Source organism: Cimex lectularius, unplaced genomic scaffold (genome assembly GCF_000648675.2).
Source record: "Cimex lectularius strain Harlan isolate CLEC.00 unplaced genomic scaffold, Clec_2.1 scaffold125, whole genome shotgun sequence".
In the NCBI taxonomy this organism is placed as follows: domain Eukaryota; kingdom Metazoa; phylum Arthropoda; class Insecta; order Hemiptera; family Cimicidae; genus Cimex; species Cimex lectularius.
This window is the reverse complement of record NW_019392662.1, coordinates 668,008-695,839: the sequence shown is the minus strand read 5'-3', so window position 1 is coordinate 695,839 and position 27,832 is coordinate 668,008. Positions and strand designations below refer to the sequence as shown.

General features: G+C 34.3%; 1 protein-coding gene across 2 annotated transcripts; it reads right to left on the bottom strand.

The window, feature by feature from the left end:
- Nucleotides 1-1,756: 1,756 nt before the first annotated feature.
- Nucleotides 1,757-18,027, bottom strand: LOC106668819 (diacylglycerol O-acyltransferase 1). Of its 2 annotated transcripts, none has more exons than XM_014397950.2 (12): nt 17,753-18,027; nt 6,979-7,107; nt 6,819-6,913; nt 6,234-6,286; nt 5,376-5,484; nt 5,063-5,215; nt 4,782-4,938; nt 4,369-4,477; nt 4,244-4,288; nt 4,009-4,187; nt 3,774-3,924; nt 1,757-2,407 (listed from the first exon to the last, which is right to left on the bottom strand). In XM_014397950.2, exons 1-12 carry the CDS (start codon nt 17,860-17,862, stop codon nt 2,231-2,233), a joined length of 1,467 nt encoding a protein of 488 aa, XP_014253436.1. In that variant the 5' UTR covers nt 17,863-18,027; the 3' UTR covers nt 1,757-2,230. The 2 variants fall into 2 exon arrangements, with proteins under 2 accessions (XP_014253436.1, XP_014253435.1); XM_014397949.2 differs by having other exon boundaries at nt 5,057-5,215; nt 17,753-18,026.
- Nucleotides 18,028-27,832: the final 9,805 nt, after the last annotated feature.

Below are 27,832 nucleotides of genomic sequence, written 5' to 3'. Positions count from 1 at the left end.
CTGGTAGAACGGGTCTCGCAATTTTGGTCTCTAGACCTGGTCTAGCGTCTATGGGCGGATTATGTCGATTTTAGATGGTCTCAAGACCATTCTGAGACAAAAATCGCGGAACATCTCCCATCGGAAATTAATGAGTCCAACATAAGGTAAGGTTGCGCAACATTGCATAGTGTGCACTACTAGTCCAGCTAGCACACACGAACTCCACTATTAACTGATACAACACCAATTCACTTGATCTATTTTTTGTACATTTTTTCGGCCGAGAATGCAGTCCAACGAAAAAGTGTTGTTTCATGTAGAATATTACCATACTTCATCGTGTTTATGGGACCTTACTGATCCGTTTACCAAATTGTTCCGGGAAACGAGTAGCGATCAACGTACTCGCTAAAAAACGTGTCCGTGGGTGATTTTGAAAAAAATCAATAATCAGGAGAACAAATAAAGTTAAGAGTAAGAAAAACGGTGGCTCTCCTTACGTTTCTTACTGGTTTGCCGTTTCGATTTCTGCTTTGATTTTCAAAACCATGCAAGCAGAAATCCCACTTGCAGCTATGTATCTCACGGCCATGATGTCACAGGAAATGTTTCTCCATGCTAACTCGAGTCTTGCTTATATGTGTAGATGCTTGAGCAAGTTTAGACCTGGTCTCGAGTCCTGGTCTTTGACAATGAGTTTCAACTTCCCACCGTCTTCAGTGGTGCGTTTTTAGGTGTAATCAATATCTAGAATGGTTATGTAGACTTTTACAATCATTTAGAGTTCCATGGTTGTGACTTTTAATATTGGGCATTGACTGAAATGCATATGATAGACTCAGAAACAAAGCAGGTGATTGTAAACATAAATATACCACAAAAACAATTAATTAGAATAATAAATAGAAAATTTCGGGTATAAAAATAATTTAAGGTCCAAGATTATACAAAATGCATTTGCGCTGAAATTAATTTTGTAATCTTTCAATTCACTAGTTTTTGTGGTCCGCTTGATAAATTAATATCTTTCAATTAATTAAGGTTTTTAGTTGAGATAAAAAAGTCAATGGCACGAGCGGGATTCAAACCCACGACCTTCAGCAAGATATGCCGCTACTCTACCACTATCGAGACTTCCATCCACTCTGACACCATCTTCCCATATCAATCCAACCTTTCAAATTTTACCTCCTTTTTGCCATTTTTCAAATATCGTGTAATCTATTTGATTCTCGGCTACAATTGAAATGGCCATGGAGAGCTCATTTTAACTTATTCAAAAATTGAAAAATTGCAAAAAGGAGGGAAAATTCAAAATGTGGGGTTGAGATGGGAAGTAAGTGTGTGAGTGGATCGATGTCACGACAGCTCAAGTGGTAGAGCAGCAGCGTATCTAGCCGAAGGTCGTGGGCTCGAATCCCGCTTGTGACATTGACTTTTTTATCTCAACTAAAAACATTAATTATTTATAATCTTTGATGACAACTTGCCATAAAAAAAAAGGCTCAACTCTATTTACATTTCCAAAGGTGTGCGTGCCTTTATGGATCAATCCATCTTTTAATTAAAATTTAAAAATAGGACATAACTTATGGTAAATAAAACAAAAAATTGAAAAAATAAATAACAAAATTCATATTTATTTTTTGTATCAGCAATTTTTCATACATTTTAAATTATTTGTTCGATCATTTATGTTTGACTTAGACTAATTTGATCATAGGAAAAAACATTGGTCATAATACATTCAATATGGCACAAAGGTTTTTTTTACAATGATGGGCACATGGATAAATCAACACGATTTAAAATGAACACTGATCAATAAGTACAACACCTTAAAAACTAATCAATTAATCAAACAGTTACACCGATGATATAGAAAATCTTTTGTGATGTATACATTTAATATTTAACACTCAAAACTATAAATCTATAAAAATTATTATCAAATTAGGTGTACAATTAGTATTACTTAAATACATAAATAACAAAACTATAGTGAGCAATTAATTTAATTACTAGTAGTACACTAAATTACCGGTATGTTTTAATTAAACTAAATATCACAACATTGGTATTGTACAATATTAAGTTCGATACTGCAAGGGCTTTTTTAAATTGAAACTTTATACATATAAATAAAATTTTAGAAAAGTACTAATTAAGACTGCAGTTTGTATAAATACAATGGAAATATTTGGTGAAGTGCCAAACGGTGATGGATTCCAAGGAAGAGACTTTGGCATCAAACTTCAGCGTAGCGATCTATAAGCGATTCTCCAAAATGTGTAATAACGTAGTCGTGATAGTACATCATAATGCACAGCGGTTGGCCGAGTATCAAGGACGCCCAAACTATCATATTACTCCACCGGCAGCCAAAATTCTTTTCAACCCAATGGCAAAACATCGATAGTGGAATCTTTAAAAGAATAAAGAAATAATATAAAATAACACAGCCTTACAAATTTCAACAATAATTTGAAGAAATATATAAGAATTTTCAATAAATTCCATACTGTAAATTGTAACCCAGTAACTTAAAACTGATTGGTGAATTTACATTGAAATTTATTAGACACAACAGTTCACCAATTCACAGAGGTTATATTGATTGATTGATAAGCTGAATTCTACTTGCGCATGTACTACATGCAGTATTATATGTGCAGAATCAAACGTCAAGACATGAGAATCACATCTTCCAAGATCCCAATCAAGTACAGAGTACCATAGGGTGCTAGACTTAGCCCTCTGTTGTTTTTAATATGTATTAATGACTTTGTACAGATTGCTAAGGGACAACGCCTCCTTAATCGTCGCAGAAACACTTCTGATGAGTAATGGCTGACAATTACGTACACAGTGAATAGTCGTGGTTGGGGTTTTGGAGAATGGTCCTGTCTTAAAAAAAAAGAAAAAACCACAGTAGCTCTCAGTTGTAGTGAATCGCTTAATTTAATGTTGGGTATCTTGGCAAGCTTCTCCACTGGACCCTTTTTGCAAAGTATTGGATGTTGTCGTTGACAGCAAACATGGAAGGAACATATTGTCCTACGGCAACCCAAATTTGGCTGACTTTGTTTTGCTGTAAGAATGATTTATAATCGACAAGTGCGAATGAAATCAGAATGAGTTATGTGAGCTTTTCCAGTCAATCCTAATTACTGACTGATTTGGGGGTTGTAGCTAAATGGTTTTTCTAATTCAAATAAAAATTATTCATGTTTCCTGAGTTGGCTATTGCAATTTATGTAAAGAGTTCTCAAATATTAGTAAATATTAATTGTCCCTTAAATAAATTTTTAATGGTTTTTCTCTATTGCTCTGGACATTGAGTGAAAATGCCAGGATGCTGTGTATCCAACCACTGATCAGGATGAAAAGTCAAGTTTTACACCCTAAACCATCGTATTTAATGCTAAGCACAAATCTCAGTAGTTGTACTAGTAGTTAAGTTAAAAGGATTTGGCCTTTATTTATGACCTTGATTTATGGCCTTATGCACCACGATCAATATTGGTCTACTGTGCAATCTCCATTAATATCTAGAATCTAGACCTGTTAAGATTTTCATCAGATTCCATCGCTTTGTTAAGGGTTTCTGTGTGTATCCTTCTGGCGTTGGCTTTTCCAATCCCAGGAGTTAGAAACTCAGCCTGCTACTAGCACTTTGAAACCATCAGAGAAGTAGTAGTAATTGTAAGCAGTAATTTGTTCATTTATGAACCGACAAACAATTCCAGTCAAATATTTACCGAAACAAAACCTCAATTAAAAATACTTACTTGACCCATCATCCCCGTAAAAGCCCATATCTTGAAAGTCCTCAGTGGTACACTGACAAGATATTCATGAAAGAACGCGCTAATGAAGAAAACTGCAGTGCTTGCCAATGTTTTGCTATAACCTTGTTCCACCAGTGGAACATATAAATGCCTAAATAAAATCAATAAAACTTTAAAAATAAGCAGATCATGGTAAAAAAAAGTATTACAAGGAATGTATATTTGCAGCTTTCACCTCACAGCCCATCTGTGCACAGGCATATTCCAAGACCTCCAGAAAACATCTATGTTGTTTGAATTCCACCAGTCACAATAAAAGTTTCTGTCGGCAAAGTGAAGCAATTCGCCCATCAAGTTTAGAAAAGAATGGAACGAAAGATAAAAAAAAGTAAGCCACACCAAATGATTAGGAATCTGGAAAAATGATATGTTGTAAATTGGGTATAAAAGATTAATTTAATCAAACCCACAGCTAACTTAAGAAGTCTTTCAGTTGCCTTCACAACATCCATATTCTGGAGAATAAAAAATTTAACATTAGAAAAATGTGAACTGATTAAAATAATAAATTCAACTCTTGAAAGATTAAACATACGGAAAATGGGATAAGCGAATTCTTTACACTTGGGATAATCCACTGTTGGAATAGGCATAAAATCAATTGAAGAAGTATGACTACTTCTAAAAGTCTTTTCAAAAGAAATCTGTTGAAAAAGAGTACAAAAATGTTTTGTGTTCATTAACAAAAAAATAAATAAAAATAATTTCACTAATTTCTTGGTCCACTTGACCAATTGAAAAATGGCAAAAAGGAGGGAAAATTCAAAAGGTGGGGTTGAGATGGGAAGTTAGTGTCCGAGTGGATCGAGGTCACGATAGCTCAAGTGGTAGAGCAGCAGCGTATCTAGCCGAAGATCGTGGGTTCAAATCCCGCTCGTACCATTGACTTTTTTATCTCAATTAAAAACCTTAATTAATTGAAAAATAATAATAATAATTGTACTGTACCTTTTTCTTATTCGATCTGTTTTAGGAAAATTAAGCTCATAACAGAGCGTAGGTGCAAAAATGAAATACAACAGATCCTTGAGGGTCAAATTGTCAGGGTACTTAACAATATTTTCATTTTCTTTTGGTACATTATTATTACCTACTTTGTCACCATCTGAAAAAGAACGTACATTAGCCTGTCGTATATATGAAAATTGTAAACAATAAAAGTTTTTATTTTTCTATTGTACTTTTAAAAATTGTTTCTTTTGCATATAAATATTAACACATACCTGTACCTAGAGCTAACGTCGCAAGAGTTATGCTTTGCCTTCTAATGTGACTCGAATTTGACAAAGGCCTTGCATGTCTGCACCATAAATTCACTTGCACGTAAGACCATAATTTTAAAAAAAGGACAGAATACAAAAATGTCACAGTCGAAGCCCCCACTGTAACAATTAATGTCTTTTAGTATGAATAAAAGTAAGATACAGTAATTTTTCATGTATAAATAAAATGAGTACTTATAGCTGTATTTATAAGTGCCTGTTATGCAACAAATAAATAATGTGTTTAACTACCCAAAAGATTATTTTAATAGAAACTTACTTAAACTAAACTCTGCTGATTTGATGTAAATAATAATCATTGGTAACATCACTAGGATGCTGAGATTAACAATGTGAGACGGCATCCCAACCTTAGCATGGAGTATGCCCTAAAAAAAATTATGTTTTTATCCACACACATTTATAAAAAATATGTTATACTTCAAATTGAATGTTTTTTGTTTTTTTAAAGAATTTTTCATTATGTGTGTTGTTGATTGCCACAAAATTAATCAATTTATCTCAAATTTTTGTGATGGACTTCATATAAAAAAAAAAATAGTTTGACATTAGGGCAAAAAAATAACATTATTATTATTATTTTTTACTGGGGCTTTCAATATCTAGGTCCGTAAGTTTAAATTATTACTGAACTTTCTTTGTCAAACAGCACTAAACTGAAATACATTTTTTTTAATGGAAATACAAGATTTGTACCCAGTCAATTGTTACATCATGAAACAGTACAACAATATGAACGGTTAACACACTAATAAAATTTGAAAAGTGATCAGTTGGCTGGTGAATTTTTCAAGGCTGAACGGACCCAAGGTAATTGTTCTGCCAAAAGTAATTATCCTAGTCTGCATTGAAAACATCCAAGGCTGTTTTTCTAAATATACAAAATGAATGGCAATATACGTTTTCTAAAATTTAAATGTCATTCATTATTACCCTGACGGGACATTTACTGTTCTATATTTGTCACTGTGAGATAACAGTTATTACTTTTTATTGTGCTTATCTCCCAATTTGCCGTGAGTCAATATTTATTATCATTTGGTGCTTATTAAATTTTTAAAATTATAAGCTGTTTGTAATTATAAGAAAGGATATTCAATAAATAAATCATAGTTACCTCAGCCAAACCTTTCTCAATGAAGAGGGCAAAGATGATTGGCACAATTGAATCTATAATTAATAATAATAAATAAAAGATTGTTACATGTATAAAACAGAAATACAAACTATATGATAATTTCAGCTAGTTTTACTGTAGGTTTTATTTGCATGATGAGGAAATAAACAGTTTTAAAATTTGAATATTTTAATTTTAGAAGTGATGTCTGACTACTAGCTTTGAAGTTTGAGCCGTAAAAATGCCAATAGTTTTAAGTATAAATGGAATATGATAATCTGTGTGGGAAGTTTCTGAATATACATTTATGAGCAAAACTGAAATATAAAATAGAAATATGCAAGATCCCCTTCCAGCAAATATAAAATTACCTTTGTTTCTATCTCCTTTCTTTTAAAACCATCTTACACAGTTATTTTAACTGTTAAAATATTTATTAAACTATTATGTTTTGCTGAATTTACATTTTTAAAAAATTACTTGGAGGAAAATTACTTCTCAAAAATTAAAATATGTAAATTATTATTTTATACCATCGGAAAGTTATATGTGATTTCAAATTAAATGGACACCAAACCTACGTACAGGCTAAAAGATACAAAGAAGCATGTTCAGGTCCTCCTTCATCGCTTCCTGTGAGAACAATCAGCCACTGTTCAGGATCCACTCGAATTCCATATCTAGATTAAATCATAAATAGTGATGGTGCATTGGTGAAAATTATTTACAAATAAAACTAAAATACTTTATTAAATTTTCCAGTAGAAGCCTAAGGCCTCCCATCGAAAGAAGCAGGAAGGCCCAGTTGACGAGTCCTGTGAAATTTGTGAATCCAGAAGACCATGAAAACAGGGAATCCCGAGGCTTGTGACATCTACAAAAAAGAAATCATATTAACAAGGGATTGAATTTTTTAAATTATAGTTTCTTTGTGGAAGTGCCAACATTCATATGGTTCCTTGGGTTGGAGGGAGCATTTCAAAATGTCTCAGAAATAAATTTGGATAAATGTTACTTCAGATAATTAAGGTTTTTAGTTGAGATAAAAAAGTCAGTGTCACGTGCGGGATTTGAACCCACAATCTTCGGCTAGATACGCCGCTGCTCTACCACTTGAGCTATCGTGACCTCGATCCACTCGGACACTAACTTCCCATCTCAACTCCACCTTTTGAATTTTCCCTCCTTTTTGGCATTTTTCAAATGTCATGTAATCTATTTGATTCTCGGCGACAAATGAAATGGCCATGGAAAGCATTAGTGAAGATATACTTCATTTTGCTTATTAAATCCATTAGATTTCGTGGTCCGATTGACCAAATAACCTCTTTCAATTAGTAAATCTTTATGTAAGGTATTGGTTGAGACAAAAGAGTCAGTGTCATGAGCGGGATTCGAACTCATGACTTATTTTATCTCAACTAACAATCTTAATTAATTGTAAGATATTAATTGGTCAAGCGGACCACGAAACTAGTGAAGTTATTTCAGATATTGAATTGGGATATTTTCTCTTGAGGTCAGTGGTGTGATAGTTCTAAAATTCCTTGTATCCAATGACCATGCAGCTTGCTATAACTTGAAGTATTCAATTTTGCAATGTTTCTTTATTATTTACAGAGATGCAATTTGGTAAATTTCACAACCATACACGCAAATTGGTCGTGGGGTGATCTGTAATGATTACTGATTATTTTAGGTGTGTTGAAATCAGATTGACGGTACACTTTTATTTGATAGGCTATTTTATGTCTTCGTTTTAGGTATCTCTTGTGTACTGAAATACATCTGGGTGAAGTTATTACATTTAGCTTTACTGATCTTATATCTTATTGCAAATGGTTGGAATTTATGATTGTTAAACGGAACAATTACACCATCCTCAAAATGGATGAACAAAATAACAGAAGAGACTAGTACCAAACTAACTGTTCCTAATTGTAATCCTATCCACTCCCAACCAAACATTAATTCTAGCCCTAATATAAATCTAATCCTAGTCTAACTATAACTTAAAATTAACCTAACCCTGCTTAACCTAACCCAATCTCTACCTCTACCTAACCTGACCTTAATCCTCATCCTAACTGTGAGCATAAATGTGGCATACCAAAATGATTACAAATGACCACATTGAAGCTTCATCATCCTGCAGAACCTAAGAAATAGAAAATATATTCTGTATAACCTAAAAAATATTGGTTTATCTACATTGTTTTTTTTTTTTTTTTGTTATGCGCAGCTACTATTGTAGTTTTTGTTGAATCAAGAAGCTATTTTGAACTTTGTAGTGCACTTTTGCAGATTATAAAATACACGTTTTTTAAACCATTATCTTTTAATAAAAAGAATCACGCTGTTTCCGTTTCTTGAGGACAGGAGTACAAAGTTTATCTAAACATTTTAACTTTTCGATTATTTCTGTCAATTGTATGAAATAAATAACTATAATTCATTTATTTGTTTATTATTTTTTATAGAGCAACAGCCCGATTGAATATATATTGTAATTAAAGAGAAAAGTCTATATCTAGACATGAAACAGCAGTGGTTACAAGATTTTAATAAATTTTCTATCGGGCTACAACATAGTAAAGTGCAAAAATTGATTTTCGAACCGAATATTGAAGTTTTCACGAAATTAAATTGATATAGTAATGTTCTCATTCTTCATTTTCCTTTTCAATTTGTATGATTTGCATTTCGGGTATTAGAATACTATTTCTCTCTCACAATACGACGCTAATCGAAAGCTAAAAATGTAAATTTAACTGCAATTTATTTTGAACTTTCCTCTCATTTCTCCTGGCAAATATTCGGGTTTGGGGTACAGAGGATGTCATAGGCAAATGGCCTGTCTGGCAACTAGTAGATTCTTTCTGGAGGTTGAAGTGCAAAGCAATTTTAAAAATAAGGAAACGCAAATTTAAAAAATTTAATGTGCGATCTGTTTGTTTCTCTTATTTACCACACATACATGTCAGTATAAATTGAAATTGTCTAACAGACAGAAAAGAAATGTTTATTTTATCCGTCGATTACAATCACCTCCGTTAACAACAAACAGAAAACAAATCAATAATTATTTTTTGTTTTATTAGTGAAAATCCTTTTTAAAAAACAAGCATCTATTCCGTTTTTCAAAACTGTTTGATAGGCCATTAAATTTAAAATGTAAAAATAAACCATACATTATTTTGAAAATATGGCTGTTAAACTTCTATTTGGCTTGTTTTACGTAAAAACTATAAAATAAAAGACAAAAAGTGCTTTTTAATTGTGAAGGTACTTCGATAACTTCTGTCGTCAGTCTTAATCGTATTAATTTTTCCCCTGGCCAACACACATCAGTAGCCTGGCTTTTGTTTGGTTTCTGTAGTCTTTGAAAATCTGGTCGATAACTCGGCTTCCAACTTTTGGTTCCAAATACGGCATACTTTTTTTATTTTGCCAGGTAAAATGAGATAATAATTTTTTTTTATCGTGGATTAGACGAGGCATTGTTGATGTCGACGAAAGACCTTTGACTATAACTAGTTCTAAAGAGATTATCGCTAAAAGGAAGTCGTCTGTTGTTTACATTATTTCAAATTAATTCATTTCAAACGGACCTTTATCATTTGTCTTCCTCTCGGAATATTATTTTTTTTTAGGTTGTCATTTTATTCAGAGCTAAACCTAAATACTAGATAAACACTTGAATAAGATCAAAGTACGATCTTTTTTTGTTTGTGGTTTCGTTCGTAGATGCTTATCACGAGAAATGAATAATACTATTTTTACTTTCAGACAACTTTGTGTTTAGCGTAAATTTTTGTCCAGCTTTTCTGGTTTGGTTGTTCGCTATGTTTATTTCTCTTTTTTATGTGTTTTCTTTCTTTGTTTTATAGAAACCTTTATGCTGCATTTGAGGTGTAGAAGAAATCTGGCGAACTTCGCCGTAGGACTATCACTCTGTATAAATCAGTGATCAATAATTAAAAAACAACCCTATATCAAAGTATATATTATTTTTAATATTATTATTTTTTTAATCTAAAATTTTCTAGCATTGTATAAATTCATATTTTTTAATCTAAAATTTTCTAGCATTGTCTAAATTCCTTTTTTTAATCTAAAATTTTCTAGCATTGTATAAATTCATTTTTTTTAATCTAAAATTTTCTAGCATTGTCTAAATTCATATTTTTTAATCTAAAATTTTCTAGCATTGTCTAAATTCATATTTTTTAATCTAAAATTTTCTAGCATTGTATAATTTCCTTTTTTTCATCTATATGTATTTGTAAAATTTAAACAATGTTTATAAGTCCCAGGCCATGAAGATGATCTCAATAAAGATCGAAACGTTGACACGATAAAGAAAATGTTTTTCTAAACCCAAACACCACACCTTATTTTTAATATTATTTAATATTTGCAAACCAAACGTCATTATACAAGACATGAACGAATAAAAAACATCATTGCAGGAAAACTGTAAAATTAGTTGAAATATATTGGTTTCAATGGGTGGTTATGTTAACTAAATTGTTAAACAATACAGTTCAAAGTTGGTACCTAACACAGTATGAGTATGATGGATGTATGGCACCTAAGGGACGACCTTGTTCATAGCTTTCACTTCGACAAGCATTATCGAGCAGATTTGCTTGTTATAAATTTCATAAACCACAGTTGCAAATATCAATAAATTAAAGAGAAAAATGTATTTTTGAGTACGACTTTGATTTACGTCGGGCTAGGGTAACTGGGAAAATAATTGCATTTAATATGATGTCGGTCTAGATTTGGCCGGTTTCCAAACAATTTGGTATGAGCATTTATCAACGGTAACGACCTGGAATATTAGATGGGGCAGGTATTGGCTCGGTGGAATTACGATCAAAAATTGTAGTTTATGCAGATGATGTATTACAATTATAATCAAGTCTGCAAGCCCTAGAGTTGATATTCTCGTTCGAAAAGTTTGTGGAACCTAATCTGAACGAGATAAAGTTGAATATTGAGTAATCAAACCTAACTTCAAATGTATGGGAAACATGGCATTACCAAACAACTTACTCAAGTGGCCAGAGAATGCAAATAAATGGATGCTTATTATAGGCTGAGTCTAGCTAAGGATAAATTAACAATGGGAGGGTATAGATGAAGGAACACTAATTTCACTGAAACTGTTTTTGGTAAAACTAGGTAGTAAAATATTAGAAACTTATCCAGCTTACCAAGAGCTCAAGGAACAGAGAAAAATATCGAGCTAATATATGCTATTTAAAAAAAGTTTTCTGCTTTTATTATTCGGAGATCGTGAGATGCGGTCTGGTGTGACGTAGGTTTCAGAAAAACATTTTCTTTATCGTGCCAACATTTCGATCTTTATTGAGATCATCATCAGGGTTCAAAGTGCGTTCAAAGGGTACTATCAACACGACAGACTTTTTACTATCTAGACTATTATATATCTGCCGATTTGTTTTTTTTACCTACTATAAAAAAAAAATTGCAAGGTCATATTAAGTGAGAATAATATATAAAAAGTGAAAAAACGAAAAGATGCCTCCAATAAAGATTGCCATCTTTTTTTTACAAGCATACAGAAAAATATACATTTTTTTGACTGGACCAGCCGGAGCCGGTGGTTTTTTTCTCTCGTCGATGTCCGGCGTTTCACTTAAAAATTCACAAATCCACTGGATTTTATCCAACGTCCTCAGTACTACAACTAAAGATGCTTTTGTCTTCTTTGAGGCTATATCAATAATCTTTGGTTTATACATTATATAAAAAATATTTGAACCTACTTTGCTAAGTTGATTTAGTTCAGTCGCCTAGTCGATACCTCGATCTGCACTTCGAGAAACGCTGGAAGTGGAATCCTCTTACACGACTGAATCATCATGAAGTTATGAGTGTGGGGTAATTTTCTGAATCGTAATTTTCAAACGACGACTAGACAGATTTCCACTGTCGCCAAATGTGATTTATTTCTATAAAATATTTTTTTGTTTAAGGAAATCACATCAATTTAGCTCGGAAAATGTTCGATGGCAATGTTTGACACAATGTATTTGAAGTCTGGGAAATTAAACAGAGGCCGTTTTCATCTCAAAGCCAGATCCCCGTGTCAATATCTCTAAGCGTCGGTACGCAAAACAAAGAGGGCCAATTAAACAAGTTCAAGGCTCAGTCGGACGAGAATTTAGAGCTGATTCAAGCAAAGTTCAAAATAATGTTTGTCGCCCAAGGCGGTTCTACGACGGAACGGGCACCGGTCATGGTCGGTGGAAAAAGCGAAACTGGTCGGCGCCCGCTGGGTCATCATATTCCGATAGCATTCAAAGATGACTTTTTTTTTCAACCCACAAAAACAATACAAGAATATCCAATGGATGTACCGCCGATTTGTATATGTTAAAATCAGTTAAAACTTTATAATTATTAATTACGATAAGTACTGTATTGGAAAAAAAAGAAAAAAAATCATCACAAAATATTGAACAAACTTTTCAACGGGATGTAAGTGAAAAATAGCGAAAATAGTGGTTTTAATAAGTAATCCCACTACATAGCAAGGTTCAAGACTGTTTTCAAATGTAAATAAGAGTTTTATGCTCATAAGAATTCAAAAGATTGTTTCAGCCCTCCATAGATTCAAATTTGATGAAATGTAGAATGTGGAATGTGACGTATCGGTTGAAAAATATAAGACAAAACAATTGATTATGATGGAGTGGGTATATCAATTTAATAGTTGAAAAGGGCAATTCTAAACCGTCGAGAAGCTAATCCAGTCGGTGCCTGCTGGGTTATCAGATCCAGAATCAACGGCGTCAGTACCTGTCAATTTACGACAAATAAAATTTTAATCACTTTTCCTCAACAAATTCCGAGGCATTGTCAATTGTCAATGTCAATGCTGTTTCGGTTACAAAAGCAAAAAATAACGCTACATTTTTAGACTCGGAATCAACAAGATTACGTGCTGACACATTTTTTCCAACACAGAAATGTTTAGCAGATAAAATTTTATCCATAAAGACACAACAATTCAATGAAAATTATGTAGAATTGGTGTATAATTATGATGACAATCGGTTTAAAAAAGAGCAAACCCGAACCATACACCTAGGGTCATCAGATCTGTAATCACAACAGTGTTTACAGATAAAATTTTAGCTTTTATAAAACAAAAAGACCCCAAAACAAATTTAGTCCATGCTGACGATTAGTTGAAAAAGCGAAGAGACACGAGGTACCCAGGGTTATGAGGTTCAGAATCAATAGCATAGGTCAACTTAAAAAAAGTTAAACAAGGATTTTCAAGCAAATTTAACTCTAATTTGTGCGATGTAGTCTTCCTGATGATTCGGTGAAAAAAAGCGAAGCCTGCCGAACCATACATTGTCATCAGATCTTTTTTATAATCCTCACATATTTTATCACACAGAATTTCCGTGATCAAACCACGGAAATTCGTAATTGAATGAGGTCAATTTTTTCCCTGCAAAAATTTTAACAGACCGAATTTTAGATATCAAGCACTCAAATCAGTAGGAATTTTAGTGCGAATTGCTCGGTTTAAAAAAGCAAAAGCTGTCAACGAACACTGGGTTACCATATCCTTAATCGATGCACCTAGCTAACATTTCCTTGTTTATTATCAATTCCTATAAAAAATAATCACTAAGAAAACTTCTTGTCTTTGCGAAAAAAGCGAAGCCAAACGAGCCACGTAGGGTTATCAGAATAGATTGCATTCCTAATTGACAAGATTTTTATTCTTAGCCCGCAAAAATTTTTAGCTATGAAGACACCCGAATTACCAAGAAAACTTCGTAAGAATTTGAGTAATACCGTCACGGTGATATTTTGGTAGAAAAAAAAACAACAAAACCAAACGAGACACCCACAGTTGAAAAAATCAAAAACTATCGACAAACGCCAGATTATCAGATATTTAAACTATGCTGTTCCTAGGTGATAATTATTTTCTATTATCAATTGATATAAAAGACAATCATTTAGAACATTTATTTGGGTTGTGAACTATCGCTATGCTGATCTTTCGGTTAAAAAAGCAAAGCCAGACGAGACACGCTGGGTCATGAGATCTGTACTAGACAGCATTCCTAGCTGATATTTTTCCAATAGATAAAACGTGTGGTGATTAGTGACCGTTAATCGATAATTATTCAGAAATCGTGAATAATCGCGGTCTGGTGTGATGTAGGTTTCAGAAAAACATTTCCTTTATCGTGCCAACGTTTCGATCTTTACTGAGATCATCTTCAGGGCTCAAAGAGTGCCCCCTCAACACGACACGCAAGACTGGCACAATTACACAAAGCACACGTGTTAGCAATCCACAAAAACGTCCAAGGAAATTTAATTGGTGTTTTTAGACCATCGTCATATTAATGCTATGGTTGAAAAAAGCTGCCAGAAGAACGACGATTTGTCGTTAATTAATAATTAATTCATTCCGACCAAATTTTTATGATCAAACGTCAAAAATATCCATGGAAATTTAGCTAAAGCATCGCCAAACGAGACATCAAGTGGTCAATTAAATGGACAACAATCCTAGTTAATACGATTTTTTTCCTACCAACATAAATACACAGCAGACAAAATTTTAGCTATCAAACCACGTCTCCAAGCAAATTGGAATTTATAGCTTTCTTAGTTGAACAATTTTTGTCAATGCACAAAAAAGTTTTAACAACTTTTGTAAATATTCCTAAAAACTTAGTTTCTATTTTAGTACTATCACATACGGACGCCTATGTTTTAGTTGAAAAAAAGCGAAGCCAAACGAGCCTGCAGGGTTATCAGAATCGATAGCATTCCTAGTTGACAAGAGTTTTTCCTAACCGACAATAATGTCTAATAAACAAAATTTTAGATATCAATCCATCAAAATTCCCAAGAAATTCTAGTAACAATTTGGATAATATAATCACGCTGATGTTTTGGTTGAAAAAAAGCGAAGCCAAACGAGCCTGCAGGGTTATCAGAATCGATAGCAATCCTAGTAGACAAGAGTTTTTCCTAACCGACAATAATGTCTAATAAACAAAATTTTAGATATCAATCCATCAAAATTCCCAAGAAATTCTAGTAAAAATTTGGATAATATAATCACGCTGATGTTTTGGTTGAAAAAAAGCGAAGCCAAACGAGCCTGCAGGGTTATCAGAATCGATAGCAATCCTAGTAGACAAGAGTTTTTCCTAACCGACAATAATGTCTAATAAACAAAATTTTAGATATCAATCCATCAAAATTCCCAAGAAATTCTAGTAAAAATTTGGATAATATAATCACGCTGATGTTTTGGTTGAAAAAAAGCGAAGCTAAACGAGATAACCATAGTTATCAGATTAATGCTATTATTGCACGGTTGTTACTTTGGTTGCTATTTTAATTAAGCATTCCTAGGTGACACATTTTGTTTAATCAACCTACGAAACATGTACAATAGCATCTCCAAGGTGATTCAGCTGTAATTTGTGCACTGTCGCCTGGCTGAGCTTCCGTGGAAAAAAAATTGAAAACAAAACTTGTTTCAATCGACAAAAATTAATTCAGGAATCTTTAGCGACCATTTTAGGTAGAAATTACGTAATTTCGTTATACTGAAACTTAGGCGGACAAACGCTGGATTATCAGATCTTTAAACAATGCTATTCCAAGCTGGCAATTTTTTTCTAGTACCGATTCATATAAAAATAATAATTACTAGGATAATTTAATGGGCTAGTGAATTATCGCCGTACTGATGTTTCGGTAGAAAAAAACCAAAGCCAGACGAGACAGGTTGGGTTATCAGATCTGGTATCGAGAGCATTCCTAGCCGATAATATTTTTCCAACAGATAAAAATTTGTCTGGCAAAATTTATGTTAGAGATCCACAAAATTTCAAATTTCAAATTTAGTCGGAATTTCTGCACTATCGTCATGCTAATGCTACTTGTTGAATAAAAGCTGCCAGACGAACCACGAAGGGTTGTCACATCCGGAATTTATAGCACTTCTAGCTCAAAAAAATGTTTTTTAAATTATCAAACCAGAAATATACCCTTAGAAATTTAGTTAACGCGAATCCAGACACTCTTTTCCATCCAAAAAATGTTGCCTGGTATAACATTTTAAGTGACTAGTACACAATAATGTCCAGAAACGTGTTGTGGAGTTTGTGCAATTCGGTTGAAAAAAAGGCTGCCAGAGGAGCAGTGGTGGGTTATCACATGATGGAATTTATAGTATTTCTATCTATAAAATTTCATTCCAACCAAAACAAACTTACTATAAAACCAAAAAAATACCCATGAAAATGAAGTTATGCGAAACCAGACGAGACTTGCCGAATCATAAAATCTGGACTAGATAGCATTCCTAGATGACAATATTTTTTTCCAACCAATAAAATTTTTTAATGATATAATCTAGCTTCCAAGGAAATTCAGCAGTGTAAACCGGATAATATCGCCTTGCTGATCCTTTTGAATGAAGCGAGACAAAACGAGACACACTGGGTCGTTAGATCTGAACTAGATAGCACGCCTAGCTGAAATATTTTTTTCCAACCAACAAATATTTTTGCTAACATAATCCAAAAAAACTTCCGAGAAAATTCAGTAGTGTACTTCCGCATATTATTGCCTTGTTGATGCTTCGGTCGAATGAAGCTAAGCCAGACGAGACACGCTTGCTCGTCGTTTCAGGAATTAATGCTATTCCTAGCTGATAAATTTGTCTCAATCTACAAAATTGTACGAGGATTTTTCGACTATCATTATTGGGATGACCAGTCGACCGATGCTGAGGCGGGGTCATCATATCTAGGGATCGATAAGAAAGATGACAAACTTTTTTATCAACACACAAAAAATAATAAATGAAAATAAACGAATCTCAAAGTAAGTTTTTTTAAAAATAATTTGTGTACTATCGTTATATCGTAAGAAGTCACTTGAAGACTAATTTTAATAATTAGTATTTAAGAATGTCTATTATTATTAGTAGTCTATTTTTATTTTGTAGAACTTTAACAATTTATAGGTCTAATAAATTATTTTTCATTAATTTTTTTAAATTAATTACTTCTGCAAACACTGGTGAAAATGTGCACATGGTCCATCTGTGTACTTGAAACTTATTTTATAATTCACGACTGTATTTATTAGTAAATATTAATTAAATTTCTGGTGAGGCATATTTTAAATTTGCATATTTAAAAACGTAAAAAAATATTTCCAAAAAAGTATATCTACTTATGTTTTGGGATGTGAGTGTATTTATTAGCTAGAAGGAAACGCCGGTTGTAAAGATACGATGTGTCATTCGTAAATGAGTCAAATAAATTTCCTATTAAAAAGTTTGCATCCTTAAAATATAGTTAAAAGATCCTTTCTTTTTTTGTATAAAAAAAAGGCTTAATGAAATCGACCTTGATGCCCAAGGCCACGGAAAGGGACCATAGAATATTGATGAATGATGAATGATGATTACTCACGGTTTGTCAGGCTGTGCACGGCGAGCTCTGGCCTCCTGGGTTTGAATTTCTTCAGCCCGGGTCACACTTTTGGTGCGGCGGAGTCGCAGACCTTCAGAGTCGACTGACATGTTTAAAGGACGTCCTGCGAGAAGAGTTCAAGGGATGTCGTACGAGGTCCGTCCTCCGTCCGATAGGATAAATGGATAAATCTCGTCTACTCATGGGCGTCGACCACGTGTTTTTCCGATAATTTTGTTTGATAATAGGTCATGAGTACAAACTTCGACGGGAGACCCCTCTCTTTTCATAATTCCCAGTCCCCCACTACAGTTTACTGTTTGTTACTGTGCCTTTCACAGATGTTGCGCCATCTCTCAATTATAAGAATCACCGTCGTAGTCGGCACAGCTGCCACCAGATAGAAGGATCCGTCGGTCAGACGTCTCCCTCAAACTTCTTATGAAATATGAAGTCTTCTAACGTCAAACTAGTAAAATCGGGTTGCAGTTATTAAGAATATAGTCTATTTTAATTTCTTTTTACAAACTTTATTTGCATTACATTTCATCAGAGTTTTTCGTAATTTAATTGGTCTATACACGTTGTATCAACTTCTGTATTCCACCCATTTAATTCGGAAACGATTAACTTTAGCAAAAAATGGTCTTATGCAATCCCCAAGTTAATTTTGGCTAGGAATCGCGTGGGGTAATAGATTTAACATAACTTTCTCTTCTAGCAGGGAAATGATAATAACTTTGTGTGGTGATTAGTGACCGTTAATCGATATTTATTTAGAAATCGTGAGATACGGTCTGGTATGATGTAGGTTTCAGAAAAACATTTTCTTTATCGTGCCAACGTTTCGATCTTTATTGAGATCATCTTCAGGGCCTGGGATTTAAACATTGTTTACATATTACAATTACATTTTGGATGTGGAAAAGTGAATTTATACAATGCAAAATATATTTTATATATTCAATCAAAGTATTTCTACTCACTCAAAGTGTTTGTCTTCTGTGTAATTGTGTCATTCTTGCGTGTCGTGTCGAGAGTGCCAGTGTGATTTTGCTATTTTGTGTTTATATACGTTGGATTTTGAAGGGGTGGGGGAGGATGTCGGTATAGAAAAGACATTTTTGTATAAGGCGTCGGCTTCTTTGAGGTTAAAGGAGCCGACGAAGGGAAAAAAATGTGTTGGTGATGGTTCGGCCAGATTATCCTTTCAGGATTATATAGAAAGGGGTAAATAGGAAAAGGAAAGCTGAATTGTTGGAAAATTAGACTATGTGAAAAATATTTGATGTGTAGAATGTAATGTGATGATATAGGTATGTTATCTGCATTGAATGTGATTAATGATATTGGCGTAGCTGCGACTGAGTTTGCATGTATCTGTTCTGTAATTGATGCTGTGTTTATCTCGGTTGTTATAAACCAGGGGTGCTCAAACGGTCGATCGCGATCGACCAGTCGATCGCGAGTGCTTTTTGAGTAGATCTCGAGAAGAAAAAAATTTTTAATAAGTGGGTAGGTAACTAAACTACAAAAATGTATTACGTAATAAAATAACACTGCTTGCGGCAAAAGGTGGCTTTATCAAAGGAACGCGCGGCACTTGTCAAAGAAAAGCCGCGTTGTTTCTAGACTAGTAGACAGTACACTGTAAATTGCAACTTATGATAGATCAACTGAAAAGAAAGGATCTGAAACATTTTCCGTCTTTGAAAGCAAGGATTCCTCAGTTGAATTATGATACGTATGAGGCTGAATTATCAAATATTTTGGGACAATTCGAAATGCGTTTTTATGATTGCAGTAAATTGGAAAATATAGCATCATTTATGAGTTATCCTTTTTCATGTAAAAACATTGAGGAATTAGCTACTGAAATAGCAAGTCAGTTTAATATGAACTCATGTTCTGTTGAAAATGAGTTGGTGCAGATTATATCAGATATACATCTCAAAGCTACAGCATCTGATACAAATTTCTGGTGTTTTATATCTGAAGATAAATATCCGAATGTAAGGCAATTCGCCCTTCAACTGACGGCATTTTTTGGGTCAACTTACTTGTGCGAGTCTGCATTTTCTGAAATGAAGATAATTAAGTCAAAATATCGCAATCGACTAACTGACGATCATATGTCATCATGCTTGCGATTAGCACTCAGTGGTTACGTACCATCTTATGAAAAGTATGCTGAGGACATGCAGTGCCACGCTTCAACATCCAAAGCCACTCCTTAGTTAAGTTTAACACCATATGTAACTCTTTTGTTTTGTAACAACCAATAAACTCGCAATTTTGAATAACTATGAGTTTTTTCATTGATATTGTAGAGAAGAGCCTAACTAAACCTAACCCAAACCTTGACTAAAATAATGTACCTATATTGTGCAGAAAGCTAATATCTATATATGCTACGGTACACCCTACCTAGGTAGGTAGGGTGTATCGTGTATGTACGACAACCCTGCATCACACACACTTGCAGCCTCTCAGAGTCGATCGTAAGTAGTCTAAAAATATTGAGGTAGATCGCCAGCAGTTCAAGTTTGAGCACCCCTGTTATAAACCATTTCTAAGAAATTACGTTTATATTTGTTTTTTTCTGTATGTAATATTTTTGGATTTTTGAAGTCGAAATTGTGTTGGTGTTCAAAATGGTGGGTAGCGAGTGCTGTAGGATTTTGCTTGGGTTTTTTTGCAATCATAGATATGTTGCTTTACTCTCTTGTCCAGATATTGGGATGTAAGACCGATGTAAGTTGCCGGACAGTTTGAACAGTTGATCATGTAGATTACGTCAGATTTATTTGTTATTGGTGTGGGAACGTTGGCACGATAAAGAAAATGTTTTTCTGAAACCTACATCACACCAGACCGCATCTCACGATTTCTAAATAGATAATAACTTTGTTATTTTAAATGAGAATCTCATATTTTTATTGTACAATTCGTTTCAATAGCTTATTTTTATGGCACTTTTACGGAAGGGAAATTTTGATCGACCGTTTATGAGCTATGCCCGACGGAAGACACGTGGGGAGTATGCTTTTTGTATCAAAATGGGCTCCCCAAATAACTGGTCTTAAAAAACCATTAGCATTAGCAAAAACTGGTCTTACACAAACCCCAAGTTAATTCTCGCTAGGAATTGCGTGGTGGTAACAGATTTAACATAACTTTCTCATATAGTTGGCATCCGTCGGGCATAACTAAAAGAACTAGAAGGAAACTTCTAGAAATGCTAGAAGAGAAATTTATATTAAATCGATTACTACCATACGGTTCCTATCCAAAATGGTTAGGGAAAAAATATAAGTACAAAAGAGTGAAGCACATTTTGCTGTAAATTGACTATATAACGTAAAGGTTTTTTTAAAATTTTTATTTTTTTCCCTCTGTGTTAATATTGAGATAAGTTTAAATTAGTTCTTTTTTTACTTCAGATCAGGTATATAGGCAGGAAGCCTGAAGTCAGTCTTTTAATTTATTTGTAAATTCTGTATATATTTTGTAAATAAAAATAAATTTCAAATTTCTATCCAAACTTAACTTGGGGTTTGTATAAGACCATTTTTCGCTAAAGGTAATCGTTTTCGAAATAAACTGGAAGAGCCATCTTGTTACAAAAAACATACCCCCTCAAGCGTCTTCCGACGGCATAACTCAGAAATGGTCGATCCTTTAAAAATTTTCCTTTCAGTAAAAGTGGAATAAAATAAGCTCTATAACCGAATTGTACAATAAAGGTTTGGGATTGTTTTTAAAATAACAAATTTAGTGTCATTTTGTAGCTAGAGGAGAAAGTTATGTTAAATCTGTTACCACCACGTGATTCCTAGCCAAAATTAGCTTGGGGTTTGTATAAGACCATTTTTTGCTGAAGTTAATCGTTTCCGAATTATGGGTCGACTATAGAACTTGATACACCCTGTATAATAATACTAACATGTACATCTATAAAAAGTAGCAAGTTTACGGGCCGACAAACAGCTGAGGACACCGCGGCCGTCTGGATGTTTTTCTTCTTTTTTGATCTTTCACGCGGATTTTGCTTTAAACGTGTTTTTTTGGATTCGAGGTCGAATAATAAAAAAAAGCATATAATTATTAAACTCATTTGTTATTCTTCCATTACAACCAGCTTTCCATAGCTATATGTACTTGTGCTGGATAACATAAGTTATAAAATTAACAATAGCAAAATGGTCATAACCTTATGTTTATCCTCAAATTCACTCGGTTGAGATAGGATGTTGATGTCCGAGTAGATCGAGGTCACGATAGCTCAAGTGGTAGAGCAGTGGCGTATCGAGCCGAATATCGTGGGTTCGAATCCCGCTCGTGCCATTAACTTTTTTTCATCTCAACTAAAAACCTTAATTAATTGTAATGTATTAATTGGTCAAGCGAACCACGAAATTAGTGAATTTAATGAATTAAATGAAGTACACTTCACTAAAGCTCTCCGAGGCCAATTCATTTGTCGTCGAGAATCCAATCCGATTACACGACATTTGAAAAATGGAAAAAAGGAGGGAAAACTTATAAGGTGGGGTTGAGATAGGAAGTTGATGTCCGAGTGGATCAAGGTCACGATAGCAGAAGTGGTAGAACAGCGGTGTATCTAGCCGAAGATCGTGGGTTCGAATCCCGTTCGTGCCATTAACTTTTTTTCATCTCAACCAAAAAACTTAATTAATTCTTATGTTTATCCTCAAATTTCTGCTTCCCATTTCACTTGTTAAAACTCAGTGGCACTCGTGAGTAAGTGACCAGATCACGTCCTGCGGTGCAGGAGGCGTCCGTTTTCAAAATGTTCCGTTTTCATCTTCTTCGATTGGGAATTTTTAATTTCTCTTTACAATTAGAGAAAAGATTTCAGCCTCCTGCACCGTGAAGGCAGATAGTGGAACCCGATATTCCTGTTAATAATTGTTAAATTTTATTATACGTTACTGAGGAGGATGAGACTTGAAAATGCTTTGAAATACATTTATGTGAACAAAAAGTATGTATAACAACGATGAAAAAACTTAACAATCTCATCCAAAACGCATGAAGTCTAATTAAGATTAAATCAAACTTATTTTTAAAATTTAATACCATCAAATTACAGATGGCACAAAAGGACCTCCAAGTATTCAATGGAAATCGTTAAAAGTTGTATAGTATATTGATTGATTGAAATACTTTTATTTTAAAAAAGGCAACATATACAAATTACATTTTAAGAGGAATATAAAATATAATGGTAGGGATAAAAACATGTGCTCTGGGTCCCCTGTTCCGCTTCTTGGAGGAAACGGGGTTGTTCTAGTGAATATAGTAATAATAGTTGTGTATGCCGAGTTTGTGTTGCGAGTGAATTTATTTATTAGCGTGAATGTGTGATGTAAGAGGGTCGATGGCGGAATATTGAGTATCTCAACACTTTACTGTAAATAGCAAAAGCTGGAATTCCCGGTGGAGTACGACAAGCGAATAGACTCAACTCGACACATGTTTGTATTATGTTACGTACATGCACTGATGTGAGATCATATAAATCCAAAATCCAAAAACATCAGCCAATATAATTCCTAAGAGGTGTAAATAACGTGTGGTCTTCAGTGATCGTTAATTAATTATTACTCGGAGATCGTGAGATGTGGTCTGGTTTGAAGTAGGCTTAGAAAAACATTTTCTTTATCGTGCCAACGTTTCGATCTTTAAATTCACTAATTTCGTGGTCCGCTTGACCAATTAATATATTACAATTAATTAAGGTTTTTAGTTGAGATAAAAAAGTCAATGGCAAAAAGGAGGGAAAACTCAAAAGGTGGGGTTGAGATGGGAGGTTGGTGTTCGAGTGGATCGAGGTCACGATAGCTCAAGTGGTAGAGCAGCGGCGTATCAAGCCGAAGATCGTGGGTTCGAATCCCGCTCGTGCCATTGATTTATTTATCTCAACTAAAAACTTTAATTAATTGTTTCGATCTTTATTGAGATCATCTTCAGGGCCTGGGATTTATAAACATTGTTTAAATTATACAAATACACGTAAAATGTGAAAAAAAGGATTTATACAAGGATAGAAATTTTAGACTCAATCAAAGTATTTTTACCCACTCAAAGTGTGTGTTTTCTGTGTAGACGTATTATTATTGTGAGTGCCAGGGAGATAGGCTCTGAAGATGATTTCAATAAAGATCGAAACGTAGGCACGATAAAGAAAATGTTTTTCTAAACCTACATTACACCAGACCGCAACCCACTTTCTCTAGATAGGCATAAATAACATTAAATTAAATTTGCGATAAAAATAATGAATAGAATCAATATGGTTACGAATAAGTTTAGTTCACTATTGGCATTATCATTTTGCCTTTTTTTTCGTTTTTTGTTGTTTAAACTATCTTCTTGCTCATTCAAGGAGTAACGGTTGAGTGGCCATTCAAGTCGATCTACAGGCTGAGGAGTATGAGATCATGCTTGTAGAGGTACTCGATCCTCACTTGAACCGTGCGGTTGTGAGAACCCTTAAGTAGTGCAGGATTACGGAAGAGCAATGAGATCGTAGTTTTGTGTATTGCAGGCAGAACATCTCTATTCCACAGGCGTAACTCTCACAACGTTTTATTGTCGACTGTTAAATTAATTGTGAAGTGAAGCGAAGTAAATGAAAAAAAACCATTATATTGCGGTCCGCGACCCCAACAGTTAATCTGACCTTAGGCCTTCGTGTATGGCTGGAATTACTTTGCATTGTCCTTCTTCCTATTGTTTCTTTGAATGGCATTGAAATCTGAATCGTACACGTTTCAGGTAGTTTACTGATCGCTCCAAAGTAACGAACGGTAGTATTGTACTGCTTATTTGAATAATTTCTTGCATGAAAGTTATAACTTTGTTTTATTTTTCTCTAAGAGTGAATCTTACGATTTTTGACCTTTGATGTTCATTTATACATCAGTCCTCAACTTATTTGAGATAAATTCACTAATTTCGTGGTCCGCTTGACCAATTAATGTATTACAATTAATTAAGGTTTTTAATTGAGATAAAAAAGTCAATGGCACGAGCTGGATTCGAACCCACGATCTTCGGCTAGATACGCCGTTGCTCTACCAGTTGAGCTATCGTGACCTCGATCCACTCGGACACTAACTTCCCATCTCAACCCCACCTTTTGAATTTTGAAAAAAGGAGGGAAAATTCAAAAAGTTTTCCGAGTGGACCGAGGTCACGATAGCTCAAGTGGCAGAGCAACGGCGTATCTAGCCGAAGATCGTGGGTCGAATTCAGCTCGTGCCATTGACTTTTTTATCTCAATTAAAAACCTTAATTATTTGAGATACTTTTGTAAATTCATATCTTCGAACGAGAACGTGTCTTTGGAAGAGGTGGCTGTATGATCCGTGAATTTCGGCGTTGAGAGATATCTCAAGAAATATTAGATATTGTAGAGGGCCGAGGACGCTTCTCTGGAGAACTCCAGCTTTGGTCTGTTTAGAACAGGTTTGATTCTGAAAAGGTCCCGTTGGAGACTGTAAGAGGGTGTCATTCATTGCACCTCCAAGTAAGTTGAACTATCTTCGAAAGTGTCACGGATTGTATTGAAAATTCCGAGGGGTTGCTCTTGTGCTGTTTTAATTCACAATGGCTCTTTGAGACTCGTTCAGGTGAAAATAATTTTATTTACTAATTATAGTTGGTCACTACATATTGAATATGGCACGAATCGAAACTGATCAACATTGAAGTTGTACAGACAGAAAGTTTTGTTACAAGAACCACTACAATAATATTATATAACAAGGGACGTAAAGAACATTGTTATGTGAGGCTATGGTTTTTAAGAACAAATCAGTAAGGAGGAACAGAAACATTGCTGAAGAAACAATCTTAAAGGATAAAACTGATGTAGAAATCATTTAAGAACGTCAGAACAAATTTGAGGAACAGTTTATTATTTAGGAACTGCAAAATGAGAGGAATAAAGTAATAAGTTGTTAAATTAATTGTAATAAGTTAACAGCTTTATTAAAGGAAAAAAACAATTTCAATAAACCGGGCGTGGGTGGCCGCAACGGTTTAGGCGTTGACACGCGCTCATCACTGGAAAAGTAAAGGTCCCGGGTTCGAATCCAGCGGCCCTGCATTCGAACCCGACATACTTAAATGGGCTTTTTTTTTTTTTTTTAAACACCGGCACTCCGAGGGTTGATATAACCTTTGCTGTTGCGAACCCTCGTTAAAATAAAAAATAAAAAATAAATAAATAAAACAATTCAATAAACATTAAATCTCTAAAAGTTGTAGCAAAGCAATTTCAGATCTCAAGAGGATCATTTGTTTACGGTTTACGTTATTTAGTTAAGCATACTGCACAACTCAGATCCCGTATATATGTATGGATGATACAACCATCTGGAAAACCTCGAAGAAACATTGAACATTTCTTGATAGTTGTTCTCCGGCATACGTAAATTGATGGGAAGACGAGGAGGGCGTCAATAGAATTCAAATACCAGCAGCAATAAAAATTGACTATATAACAAAAAAAGTACATGTCTTTTATTGTCTCACACGGAATTGCGACTTTCCTATTATGCTGTTGAAATTTGGTCGTTACCGATTTGACCTACCTATCGTTGCTGGGTTGGTTTAACAGATGCGTTTCGCTATTTCTCCATCTTCAGTGTGCCTGTGTGATTCGGTAAAATTATGTTTCTTTTCTAAAATCGTGTGCGATTATCGGTGCCTCGGCTCGATTTTTTAATGATCCTTATTCCTTTTAATTGGTTAGCATTTTAGGTGGTGTAAACCAGGGCTTACCCAACTTTTTACCATTGGACCCCTTTAAAAGAACAAAATCCAGAGCGGACTTCGAATCTCGCTCGTGAAACTGACTTTTTCATCTCAACCAATACCTTACATAAAAATTAATTATAATTAATTAAGGTTTTTAGTTGAGACAAAAAAGGCAATGGCACGAGCGGGATTCGGCCCACGATCTTCGGCTAGATACGCCGCTGCTCTACCACTTGAGCTATCGTGACCTCGATCCACTCGGACACTAACTTCCCATCTCAACCCCTCCTTGAAAAATAGGAAAAAGGTGGGAAAGTTATTGGGTTAAGATGGAAAATTAAGAGGGTAAAAAAGGTGGGGTTGAGATGGGAAGTTAGTGCCCGAGGTGATGTCCGAGTGGATCAAGGTCACGATAGCTCAAGTGGCAGAGCAGCGGCGAATTTAGCCGAAGATCGTGGGTTCGAATCCCGCTCGTGCCATTGACTTTTTTATGTCAACTAAAAACCTTAATTAATTATAATATATTAATTGGTCAAGCGGACCACGAAATTAGTGAATTTAATAAAAATTAATTAATTATAATATATTAATTGGTCAAGCGGACCACGAAATTAGTGAATTTAATAAAAATTAATTAATTGAAAAAAGTTATTTGGTCAATCGGACCTCGAAATCTAACGGATTTAATAATTAAACTGAAGTATATCTTCACTAATGCTCTCCGCGGCCATTTCATTTGTCGCCGAGAATCAAATTGATTACACGACATTTGAAAATTGGCAACAAGGAGGGAAAAAACCCCAAGGGGTCCGCGAACCACAGTTTGGGAAGCTCCGGACTGTAAACGATGTAAGTGAACTGAATTTGTGTGTCTATGGGGTTTTTTTAGTGTTAATTATGTTATGGTTCTATATTTCCAGAATATTAAGCAGATTCAATTTTTCCTCTTTTTTTGTAAGTTTTGTAGTAGTTTGAAGCTTGTCTTTGTTGTGGAGTGTCTTTTTTCTATGAAGTGAGTTGTGTATTTTGATTTTTCGCCATTGGCCCGAAACCATGTCTTTGTACCTTTTATTTTGCATCATGTCTGTCCAATGTATTTGTCATGTACATGCCGTTCGGCTTGGTTATGTCTAAGTAGATTTTAAATTGTGTTCGTTGTTTTCAGAGCACGTTTAATTCCGAATTTGTTCAACAGATTTAGTTGTACATTTCATATTATATGTCCGTAAATGTGGTCTATTTGTTGTCTTTGTGTGAGAGCGTCTTGTTCGCCGTCTTTGTCATGTG

Excerpts from the sequence above, each read along its gene's own strand:
- LOC106668819 (XM_014397949.2), bottom strand. The coding sequence starts at position 17,862 with ATGTCAGTCGACTCTGAAGGTCTGCGACTCCGCCGCACCAAAAGTGTG. Across the intron at positions 4,939-5,056 it reads GACGTTAGCTCTAGGTACAG|ATGGTGACAAAGTAGGTAAT; the intron begins GTATGTGTTAAT and ends GTTCTTTTTCAG. Across the intron at positions 4,289-4,368 it reads ATTCGCTTATCCCATTTTCC|AATATGGATGTTGTGAAGGC; the intron begins GTATGTTTAATC and ends TTTATTCTCCAG.